Raw genomic sequence first — 12,433 nt, 5'->3', positions numbered from 1 at the left:
ATTTGCCAGGAGAATGTTTTTTTTCTCCCATCTTCCCCCTCCTCTTCTGTTGCCCTGGTCTGTTCTGCTGGCGCTGCTGACCTTAACTGCAAATGTTCTTTAACAAATAGAACCATTTAGATACCGTCCCTTTATTTATTAACTTCATTTCCCTTTAAATTAGTAGCAGGGAGTGCTTAGAATGGTGATATGAAAATGAGCTTGCTTTAAAAAAAAAAAAAAAAGAAGTCTTTTTGTTACGCAGTGAATAACAAAGCACAGTAATTCAAAGTGGTTAGCTTTCTATGGTTCAAAAAACCCTTATTGCTATTAGCTGTACTAATGTAAGTGGCAAAATAATTATCATTTACTGTACAGAGTCCAATATTTTCCAGACAGCAGTTTAATAACAAAGCAGACCTGTCATTTCTTCCTATAGTTAGTCACACTATGCAAGTTCGGACTGTCAAAATATATTTAAAATCTAATTTAAAAAATTCAACATGGTCACAGCAAATCTGTGTACAATAACTGCGATAAACTGGTAAGTCAATCTAATTTTTTTTTCCTAACATGGATATTCAGTTACTTTTCTTTAATCCCCCACATTTTTATTTGGATTACCTTACAATTTGTGTGAATAAATATACTGTGCTCATGCACCTGCTGAATTCTCTAGGCTGCTGTAACCGAACGTATAATCTTTCTTTACTTAAATTTTCATTCAGCGTAACCCTCTAATTCTTTCAAATGCCCTTTATCTAAATGGTAAGGCGATGCCCAAAGCACTGAGATAAATAAATTTGTATCCTTGTATCTGTTGAAGCTGTCTCCAATATATTACGTGCCTTCATTCACATATCACGGTGGAAATGCTTTTCAAATCTTAGGGGAAAAACTACTCTTTTTCCTGTATTAGTAGACATTAATTAATTTCTTACCGGATATATGATTTCTATGCAATAAAAAAGAACAGAAAAGAAACAAGAAACATATTGGAATTATAAAATCTGGAAGTCTATCAGCCATACCAAATGTTCTTTATTTGAAGTTCTGCTGGCTAAGCTCAAAAATAAATAAATAAAGTAACTTCTCCTATAGGATTACGTTTAAAAAAAATTTTTAGAAACAACAGATTCTTTTAGAAACACAAGTGAATAGAGTTTAAAAGCTTACGCGATTGGGGCGAGAATATTTTGGTAATTCCTTTGGGGCGTTGCAAACATATGTTAAGCTTCGGCAAGGCGTATTTACATGAGATCATATACTTAGGAGGCATTTTTCCATTTTAGAAAAATATTACAAAGCAATAATTGAACGTAGGCTTTGCAAAGTGCCCCCTTTGCCTTCCTGACCGTATCATTGATAGTCTCCGTTATTTTGGGAGGAAAAGAATCAGGCCTCATTAAATGCAATATTTGGCATGTTGCCTGAAATCTCATAAACTAGATGTCCTTTTTAGATCATTGGTGTCATTTTCCTCAAGATGACCTCTACTCTCTGGCCACCCGGGGAATCCATCTTGTTATCAATGCATTTACTTTCGAAAGGTGTATATGTGTGTGTGTTGGGGGGGTGGATTTTTGTTTGCACACCTGAATGGAGCCCAAAAGCCGTTGTGGTTTCTCTGTTCTTAGGACTTCCATCCATATGAGTTATTGGGGAAGGGTGGGTGGTTGAAAACGACTCTCACGGTGGAGTAAGAAAAGAGATTTTTGAGCTGGACCACAATGATGTAATCGAAGCCAGATGTCTGACAGCACAGAATCTCTTGCACTTGGGTCTGTTTACCTAACAGTTGAAGAGTATCCTTTAAATAGCATCGGCGTGTGCACTGGTATTCTGAGCAAGATTTAAAAAGGGCTCATTACCTGCGTGGTGTAGTGAATTAACATGGTCAGTGCACCCTGCAAATGTGTCACAGACGGTCAGCATGTGTCTCCACGCTGCTCAGAGTCACAGAAAATCTGGCCAAGGGAGCCTATCTGCCCTTTAAATGGGGAGACCGTTCTAAGACAACTTTCAGGCCAGGTTTTGCCTCTGCCTAACCAAAGGACAGGGCTGACTGATGAACTCTACCCCTGTGATCATTTTTATTTCCTAAAGTAGAAATTGCAGGTTTATCTTTTAATAGCTTTCCCTCTTTACAATGTCCAACTTTCAAAGGCCCCACAATTAAATAAGTTAGTACTTTTTAAAAAGGCAGATGAAAGAATGTATTGAATTCATTGCTTGAAAAAAGACACAAATATCACCTTTTAACAGATTTAATCGTGGAATGATGACCACAGATTTTTCCCTCTATCTAATCTAAAGGATTTTTTTTTTTAATCTAAGTGTCTCAGATACTGGCCTCATTGTTTTACTTTCAACATATTTCTCTGGGCATTCATAAATCCTTCCCTAAGAGAGATGGAGAGAGCTAAAACTTTTTTATTTCCAAAGATGCAGGGATAACTTTGTCAGACTTAACGACTCTCACCCACCGAGGATCCCTGTGAGAAAAAAGCTTTACGTGGAAAAAGGATCCGTTCTGAAATTAGTCATTTTAAAGTTTGTCCTCTTGAGACAGTTTCTGAGGGCCTGAGATTGGTCCAGAACGGTGTTAAATCTGGGAATGCAAGCAAGATGCTGGTCCTGGAACTTTCGGAGCAATCCTGATGAAGAATGCTTCACTGATTTTGTTTTATAATTGTCTACCCAACTATGCTCTGGAAACCCAAACCATACAGACATTCCCATGAAGATTTTAAAGCTTGCTATCTAGATTCTCCTCTTCCCATTCTCTTTTTCCTTCTTACTCTGTCTCTAGCCTCCAAGCTGGGGAAGGGTGGGGGGTTTGGAAAATGGGCCGGAAAATTAATAGAGTAAAAATCAAATGATCTGGAGCTGATGATCTTATTTACAGATGATTCCCAAGGCCTCTAGCACGTGGGGGAAGGGGCTGCGGGAGTCGGGGGTCTCAAGGTGAAGGGTAGATGCTTTCAGGGCTAAATCTTGTTTTCTCTCTGTGTCTTCCTAGGGTGGGCAATAGACCAGATAATTTACATATCCCTGCTCTGACCCGGAAAGTCCTCTTGGAAAACAGAAATCAAATTCCATTACAAATACCAGCCCTCTGCAGGGGTGTGGGTACCTGAGCAGGGCCTAGGTCCTGGGGCACGCTGGGTGTGACCTCTATCAGCGTCACCCAGCTGGGTGAAGTCTCGGGCATCTAGGAGGGCACTGCATTGTCACGGTTCCTGAGCACACCAGTCTCCCTGGATGTCCACTTCGGGCCTGGGATTACAAGCCTATTCCTGGGATCCTTCCCGGTGGCCTCGGGCAGTTGCCTGGACCTGTCTGCCTCAGCCATTCTTGCTCAGGCGGTGCGTGCGCACCTGCAGTGCCCGTGTCCAGGGACCCCCCAGGATGGGAAACACACCAGCTCCCGCAGCTGTGCCCCTGCAGAGCAGGTGTGTAAAGGCCTGGGGTGAGGTGGGGAGAGTGTGTGTGATGGGGGAGGTGGGTGGGCAGTGTTGCCCCTGGAAACTGGGACAGGGGACAGACTCAGGAAGCGTCCTCGCTGCCTCGACTCCATTGCAGGCTTCAGGACCCTTGCACCAGAAGTTCAAGCCGGGGACAAACATTCCCCACTGCTTCCTTCCAGCTCCTCTCCCTATGCCGTCCCTGGGCCTTCTCCCCATACCTGCCTTTGTCTGCACTTAAACTTGGGCCGGGTGACTTCTTGGGGCCGAGGCTGCAGCTCTTGTGACTGCTTGCTGGCCCGAGGGCAGCGCCCTCAGAGACTCTAGAATAGCCCTGATGAGCAGGCTTGGGAAGAAGAAGTGCTCCAAATTATGGCAAAGAAACTGGGATGGGGATTGGATAGGAGGCAGGTCCCTGGGGCCCTAACCCTGGAGCTATGGATCTCACTATTTTAGGAATCTGTGTGGAGCTCAGGGCCTATCAGAGGCTTGGCCTTCACTCTGCAAACAGGTCCTTCCGGGAGGGGAAGGGGGGGGGAGGTGGGGATCCTGAGAATGACACGGAGCTGACTACTGGCGACTAAGGGTCACTAGCCAAGGCTGGCCTCTGTTAGCCCAGTATTGTCCCCAAACCCTGTGTACCTGCCCCTTCCCCTCCTCTGCTTTCTGGGCCTGGTTTTGGATTGCCTGCTGTCCCAGGAGCCTCAGGCCTGTCCTCCCTCTGGATAATCCCCCAAACGCGGCCAGAAACCCACTTCTATGGGCCCCCAGAAGTGGACGAGGTCATTTAGAACCAGGGCAAATACTGGTGGCAGAAAAGAAATCTGCAGACTGCCCCAATTTTCCAGGCCAGGGTTCCCTTTACAGGCATCCTTGTTGGGGATTCTGGAAAGATGGTGGTTTTCATCACTGCCTAGTTCTATAAGGTTTCGTGGCCTCTCCTGTTGCCTCACGGAAAGAACAAACCACAAGGAAAAACGGTTCTCTGAAATCTTAGCTTGGACACCGGCGAGGATATTTAGAACAGTGAAATTCAGAACTGAAATCTCTGGTTTGCAGCTCACACCAGGCCCGGGTTGGGGGCTGAGGGACAGGTTGAGGAATGTGGGGGGCAAGCACAGAAAACGATTTCCTCTCTACGCCTCCTTTTCCCAAACCTCGGCAGGTACCCCTCCCACATCCTCCCTTCTGGAATTAACGCCTCTCCTTCTCTAATTGTAACTAAAGATCCGAGATGAATCTCTGCAGAGGGGAGGAATGTGAATTTGCAATCCGGAGTCCTAATTACAGGGAAAATTGTTGTTTAATAAAAAGGAAAGGAAAAGAAAACGAATCGTGTTGAACAAGAACAGAGACGCTCAATAGATAACTATGATTTGAGCGAGGAAGTGTGTATTTCAATCACGGCTTAGTGGAAAACGTGTTCTGTAAGTTTCTTCACACTGTCCAACTCTGATGCAAATGGATACAAAGATCTGATTTCTGTGTGCTGTGCATTCGCCTTTTCTATCTCAGCCTTGCTCTGTTGGACAGACTTATGGAAAACACACAAAGAGCTCCCAAATTTAAACACTAAAGAAACTGTCTCCATGTCACAAAGCTTGCAGTGACCATATCAATACTGGCATACCGTGTCTGACTGGTCCTCAATGTCACCACCATCAAATCACTGATGTATTTGGATGTATATATTATTTATAAAATGTTCACAAGTTAGGACATTAGAGAGTGATTTCCTCAAATCTCTCATTTGGGTTTGGTCCCTAAAGTTGTTTTCAAAAAGGAAGAACTCCCGGGAACGTATTTTAAAGAAATGAACAGCTGGACCTTGTTGGATCTAGCATGTGTGTGTGGAGGGCCTGACATTGGCCACTGAGCAAGTGACATTCAGCCTGGTAACTAGTATTATTTCTGGGCCTCTTGCCTTCAAAGTTCTCTCTCTCTCTCTCTTTTTTTATTTGTTTCCTTCATTTCTCACCTCCCACAGACGGTGCAGGGAAACAGAGAACCCAAGATTTTGCTACGCCTTCGTGCACAGCAATTTGATTTGTTTGGTTTTTGTTTTGTTTTGTTTTGTCCCTCTCTAAAGGGTAAAGATGCTCCCCGTATGTGGCAGGACTGTGCTTCTTTATGCCCCAACAATCATGAGACAGCCTGGGAGACTGAAATTCTCTCACCCAGTCTTCCACCCGTGCTAGAAAAAAAAAAAAAAAAAAAGCTAGACAGAGCTGGGTTTGTTCAGGAGCTAGGGCAGAGCAAGGCCTGGGAGAGATTTCCCCTTTTCTGGGGCTGTTTGATGTCTGGATTTTGAAGACTATATCAAAATCGAGAAAAGCAGTGTTAGGGGAAGGTGGGTTGAGGTTCTTGCTCTGTTTTTAAATAAATGCAAAAACGAATCTTGATTCAGAGGGCTGGACACCAGATCACTTCCTTTATAACTACAGTATGCCCTGCCCTGGACTCAGCTAAGAGTGAAACAAACTCCAGGGTTTCTCTTATTATCCTAAAAACAAAACAAAACAAAAAAACAACACCAAAAGAGAAAATAAGGAAGACACAGACCTCAAATTATTCATTCAGCATCCTAAAGAATAATGAATAAAAGAGGTAAAAATTTTAGCCTATCACTGCAGATAAAACTTCTCTAAAAAATCCCCCAAAACCAAAAAACTAAGATATGTCTTCAAAGAGGGACAAACATTTTTTTAGTGACAGTGAATTGTTCTGAGAGCCTTGCAAATCAGCAGCCCGAAGCTGGTGAGTCTGACTTCCTATTCCCTCCGAGAGAGTATTTATCTGAGTGCCAAGGAGAGCTTGGTTGTGTGTTTTACTGGCACGGGAATCAGATGGCTGAAGGTTGCCACACATATGTTTTAGTCTCCCACCGTATCTCAGTCTTGAACTAGTGGAAAGCACGAAAACAGATATACTCATGTGGCCATGGGATTCTTAAATATATTGATTGGTCTAGTTTATGGGGGGTGGGCACGTTTTCTAAAGCCAAGAGTTTGGCTGTGAATTCGGAAGCAATTTGGCCTGAACCAAAACAACAGTAACAACAGCAAAAGCTTCCCAACGTGCTGTACTCCGGAGCCTGTGAGCGTGTCATCAGCAACTCCAGTTATTTCTACCAGGACATGCTGGGAATGTGGCTACTGAAACAGCTGTGAACCATGTTTGTGAGGGTAGCCACGGTTTGCCTTCTGTGCGCTGCTTTGAGCAGTAAAACCAGTGGTTTGGCCAGGGGGGAGGTTCTACTTAAGAATAGAAGGATCTAGAATTGATGTTACTAAATAAAAACAACTGGGGTAAAGGTCCAAGGGAGAAAAGGCCAGAACGTTAACATCACGCGTTCAGTAATAAATAGAAGATTTCCCATCGGAGTTGTGAGTTGTGTGTGTTGAAAAGGGCTCAGGTGGTTCTGGCCTTGAGACAGTGCAGAAATAACTTCTAGACAGCAGACTCATCTGCTGGGCCGGAGTAGAACCTCTGCTTCGTTGATATCAATATATTAATGTGTCAGATACAGTGTAAAAAACGGCTGCGTGTTTTGTAAGGGAAGATGAAGGAACTGGGAAATGAAAAGGGTGGTGATTCTGTGAGTGCCTGGGAGCAAAAAAGAAAAGGGACCCAAAGAGCACACAGAGGGTGTGTATTTAACTAACTTTGTATTTTGCCACACATTCTTTTCATTTACAGCTATGTCTGATAAAGAAACACGTTTGATACCACTGAAAAACACAATATTATCTAAGGGCCTACGAGAAACTGGGCAGGGGGTGCTCAGCTCCGCTGAAGCTCTGGCCGATGGCATCTGCTGGGAAAAGGGGAGTCAAGGTACTTTTTTTCTTCTTAGTAAAATTATCTGCCAGAGAAACGAGGAAGCATAGAAAGTACTATTTAGACTGTGCATGTCTACGTATGCTTTTAAAAGGCTAGCTGGTCACATTCCGGGAAACTTTTCTTCATAGATATGCACAGATAGATATATTTGTAATTTCAGTGAATTTTAAAAACTAACAATCCAGGTTGAAAACCATCGCACCTGTTCAGTTGTGGGCATCACATCGCACATGGAGAAGCATAAGTGGGCTTTTCTAAAGGTCTAAATACAAGACCCTCAGACAAGAGGCATAGGTAATTAGCATGGAGTTTACACATTTAATAGCCTTCTTCTCAACACAATACTTTTTCTTGCAAAAGGAGACTAAACAGAAGTCAGGGGCTGGGTTGTTCTCCACGACTGCAAATAATAAAATAATAATAATAATAATGTTTTTTTAATGTACAGCTCTCACATAAATTTCATTTTGTGAACACACTGGTAAGTACGCGGTGCTGGGGCTTCCAAAATGTGGCGTGTCCCACTGATGGCTCCAACTTGCGAGTGGGCTCAGTTCTGTAATTGGAATGAAAGGAATTTTAACACTATTTAGACAAAGACTCAAATGCAGCGTAAAGGGGAAAGCTAGATTTCCTTATATGATTTCTCTTTTAAAGGGGGAGACTTATTTGTAAGGAATGTCCCCTCTGCAGGACTTAATAGTCCTTTGTAAAAAAAAGCCATTTATTTGTGTTTGCCACTCGAACTGTATTTCAAAGTTTTTTAAAAAATGCCTTTTGCTAGGAGTTAACCTTCTCTGAAAGCCAGCCACCCAAACCCCATTTTTTGCTAGCACCTCTGTTCTTGATTTTCTAAGGCTTAGGGGCCCAAACCTGCTTCTTGTATTCAACTTGCTTATAGATTCCTATCAAAGTGTTTAATTGCTACACAGCTATATATATATATATATATTTTTTTTTTTTTTTGCCTAATCCAGGCCCCATTCTTCATGAGATAAGTGCAATATCTACTATCTGAATGTCACTCTTATTTGGAGAACGTGTTTACCTAAAATCTTTCACCGGATGCTGAGCTTTTTGTAAAAGTGCTATTTCCATCGCTGCTTCTAATGAGGGAGGCTGTGTATCTCCCAGTTGAGATGAGAAAGGGGAAAAAAAAAATATCTCTGAAGCTGCGAACAGCTGATTTCCAGCACATGGGGGTAGGTTTACTATTAGGACTTTTGCTAAGCAAAATGAAGCGTAGTTACAGGAGCCATATCCAAGTTGGCACATAAAGGAAGGGGCAAAATGTCAAGGGTATACACAGTCTTCATGTTCTGTGAAAGAGAGGCAGGAAGGCCAGATGGTAAACTGTCCAGAACCCGGCAGCATCAAGCACAACCTGTTTTCTTCAAAATAAGGCTTTCGTTCAGAGTGGCAATATTATCTCTCTTAAAAAAGAAAAGAAAAAAAAAAAAACCCAAAGTGAAAACAAAATCAAACAAAAGTCATGGTGTTTGGCTATATTTTCCGCACAGGGCTGGCTTTGTCCAACCTTCTAATAGCTTTCTAGGGGGAAGTTGACTAAGAGTCCATGAATTTGTAACATTAGTGGCATGAATTTGTGTCATTTAAAAATAGGTCAATGCTTACGTGTCCTACTAGTGAAGGTAACTAGAGTTTTTTTTTTCCCAAATGATTTTAAGTGAGTCCCCAAACAGCCTGTGTGGGGTTAAATACCAATAAATCAGAGCGCAGTCTCTATTCCACGAAAGTATTATTTTCTGCTTGTGTTTCTGGGGATAACATGATCTGAAATTATTACCAGCTTGTCTAAGTACAGAAGTTCTTCACTGAATAGTCACAGTGAAATATGATTTGGTAACACAGTTTAAACCAGATATGTACTTGGAGTTATGTCAGTAAGGGGTGAACTTTCTTTTTCCTATGTAAGACAAATGACTTTCAATGTTAGAGACAAAAGCAAAACAAACAACTTTGATTTGTCCAAAGTGTTTATGTTAAATCTTGTCAGGCCTTGCTAACAAGAAAATCATGGTGTAGGAGGGAAAAAGGAAAAATAAGCAATTTTAAGCCAAAAGGCACGAATTGTTTATCTTTACCATTAAATGCATATGTGCCCAAGCCACCTCTGATGTGCCCTATTTGCCTGGCTCATCGCTCTTTAGAAATGTGCAGACATGTTCAGGGAGCCCAGATCTACTGTCCCATCACCCTCCTAGTGCAGGGCAATGATGGCTCAACTCATTTGCGAACTGAAAACTTTAGGGAGAAAAAAAAATAAGAGGTCATCATTTACATCTATATTAAATATTGCTAATTACTGCATGGGGCCAGCCTCCTCACCTCACAAAGCAGCCTATCATTTTACCCTGAATTACTGCTTCCCTATTATTCCCCTATTCCCTCCACTGGAGAGGAAGATGCGTTTTACACGTCTAAGGCAGTTGTTGGGCCCAGTTAAACTGTACACTAAGAAATTGAGTACAGAATCAAAAAAAAAAATGCAGTTTATTATTGTAGATTATTCTTTCTCTTGATATAACCAGAATTGAAAATGAAAGAAAAGCAACATAGGAACATCACGCATGGTTAGTTAGTAACTCAAGATATAAAACAATTTTGCACAGCAAAATATGTAAAAGAAAAGTAACTGACAAGATTTTTTTATATTTATTGTGGTAAGATTTACTTTTCATTTCTTTTTAAAGACAGGATGTCAGTCCCTGAAAATAACATTTACTGATTATTGCCTTTAAAACTGTGGATTTTTTTTTTTTTTAAGTTACAGAAAATCCAGTTCTGCACCACAATACAACTGTAAAAAAATCTGCATCATCTTAAAACTGTGCAGTAATGCCATTTTTATAACTGCAGAAATTTTATTAGCGTTCTAAACAGTTTTGCAATTTTTTTTTGTATTATATGCTTGCAGGTTATATCTTAGTGCAATTCAGTCCCAAATACTTTAATTTTGAAAAAAAAAAAACATACATTTTTGAATGTAAAATACCCCTACAGATATAAACAGGGGTGTTTCCCCTTTTAATACTTTGGTTTTCAATACAGTCAGTGGTATAGCAAAGACTACACATACCCAACTTATATTTAAGTTGCAAGCACATGCTATAGAAGCTACTTTTTTAACAGTCCCCTTGCAAACTCTACCCCCCTTAACATCACAACAGTAAACAATTTAGTGCATCAATCTTTGAAAAAATCTACAGCTAAACAGACCTAACTCTTTCAAATTTATCTATAACATTCCTTTATCTGTAGCATACATTTTAACTGGGCTAACAGATTATAAAAACTAGAATTAAATTATATACTAGAAACCCATAGCATTCCACATTTGACAATGACCAAAAGCCAAAAAAAGAAAAAAAAATAATAATAATAAAAATAAAACAAACCAAAAAATAATGGGGCAGATTTATCTTTTTTAAAAAATAGATTTTTAGACTGCTTTCGGCAACAGCACAATTTTAGCCCCCCAAGTGGGGGCATCATGAAGAGTTCTTTAAAGTTTGCCATATTAAATGGGTGACCCACTCTGGCGTCTTTGACAAGGGACGCCTTCCGTGCGTTTACATTGGGAGGCTGAAGTTCTGAGTAACTCAAAGCAGTTTTGGAGCAGACGCAAACTTTCATGGGAAGAAGGCCCTAGGGTTGCACTTTTTTGTTCTAAACTCAAAAAAAGTCATGAGGCAATACAACAAAAGTACGAATGCCATGCTGTAAGTCTTTGAACATCCATTTCCAAGCCAAAAGGAAAAAAAAAAAAAGAAAAAAAAATAATTATACCATGCATGTCCAGCATGCAGGCTTTTTTTTTATTAATATAATGTCTCTTTTCCATAAAGTCTTTGAAATAGTTCATTGTTGCTAAGACAAAGTAGCAAGCATAGTAATGCATGAGATGAAAATGAGTTTTTTAATGGCAGACTAAACTCTTAGATTTGGCATCACAAGGCCAAAACTCACAAGTCACACCCAGAAGGTTGATGCAGGCTTGATTGTGGCAGGTTCATGAGGATTTTTTTTTTCTATTTGAGCATAACAATGCTAAAGAAAAAAACCCGATGGAACTCAGCACGATGCATGTCTATAACATTTCACATTTTTTTTTCTTTTGCAAGCTCTATCTCACATGAAGAACTCAGGAGAAGAAAAAAAAACTTTGCTTCTTTTTTTTTCTTTTATCTCGGAGGGGGGTGAGATGGGTGAAGAGGGGGAGTGAGGGTTGAAGGCTGGGAAAAAGGTGGGCGACACAGCAAGCTCCAAAAGTAAAATAATAATAAAAAAATTTCCAAGCAAAATAAAACACACACACACACAGAAAATGAACACCAGCTCATGAACTGAAGAAGAAGGGAAAAAAAAAATACGTGAATGATGCAGGCTTCAAAGGTGATCAACGTTTCACATGAAGAACTCTGCTGAGATCTTTGAACATTGTGCAAGTCTGGGAGGGGGGTGGTGTAAAAAAACAAGCTAGCAAGTTATGATGGAGAATATCAGCTTGGCCATCCATGAGCCAGACACCCATTCCCTCCCCAACTAAAAACAGCCATCACCACCACAAACTCGGAGCAGGGTGTGTGTGTGTGTGTGTGTGTGTGTGCAAGGGGCCAAGGGGGGCGAACTCGGCAGGGGAGGGGGCCAGGTGGTGGCGAGCGTGACTCTGGAACTAGCAAGCCCACACCCGAGCCTGACCCCCGCGGAGCACTTATCAGGGTGGCTAGAGCTGAGATCGCGTGTCAGACTCACATGAAAAATTCGGGAGAGGACGGGTTGTCACTGCTCGAGCCGTTTTCTCGGAAGCCGCTGCTCACCAACTTCTCGTATTTCTCCTTGTACGCGTCCCTCTCGCGCACCAGCCTGGAGATCTCCTGCTTGAGGTGGTCGACTTGCTGCAGCAGCTGGTTCTTCTCGGACTCCAGGACGTGTCTCTGCTGCACCCTCTTGAAGCGGCAGGACTGGGCATAGCCGCGGTTTTTCAGGGTCCGCCTCTTCTGCTTCAGCCGGATCACCTCCTCCTTGCTGACCCCGCGCAGCTGCCGGTTCAGCTCGCGCACCGACATGGTCACCAGCTGCTCGTCGGAGAAGCGGTCGTCGAAGTGCAGGCCGCCGGCGGC

General features: G+C 42.0%; 1 protein-coding gene across 1 annotated transcript; it reads right to left on the bottom strand.

The window, feature by feature from the left end:
• Positions 1–7,083: 7,083 nt before the first annotated feature.
• Positions 7,084–12,433, bottom strand: MAF (MAF bZIP transcription factor; the record flags this gene model as incomplete). Its single annotated transcript, XM_012806103.2, has 2 exons — positions 7,084–7,845; positions 12,066–12,433. Coding segments are annotated over 2 exons (462 nt in total), but the record flags the coding sequence as incomplete, so codon positions are not given.

This window comes from Otolemur garnettii, unplaced genomic scaffold (assembly GCF_000181295.1).
Source record: "Otolemur garnettii isolate 467f Iridium unplaced genomic scaffold, OtoGar3 scaffold00047, whole genome shotgun sequence".
NCBI classification, from domain to species: Eukaryota; Metazoa; Chordata; class Mammalia; order Primates; family Galagidae; genus Otolemur; species Otolemur garnettii.
This window is presented reverse-complemented; position numbering and strand designations above follow the sequence as displayed.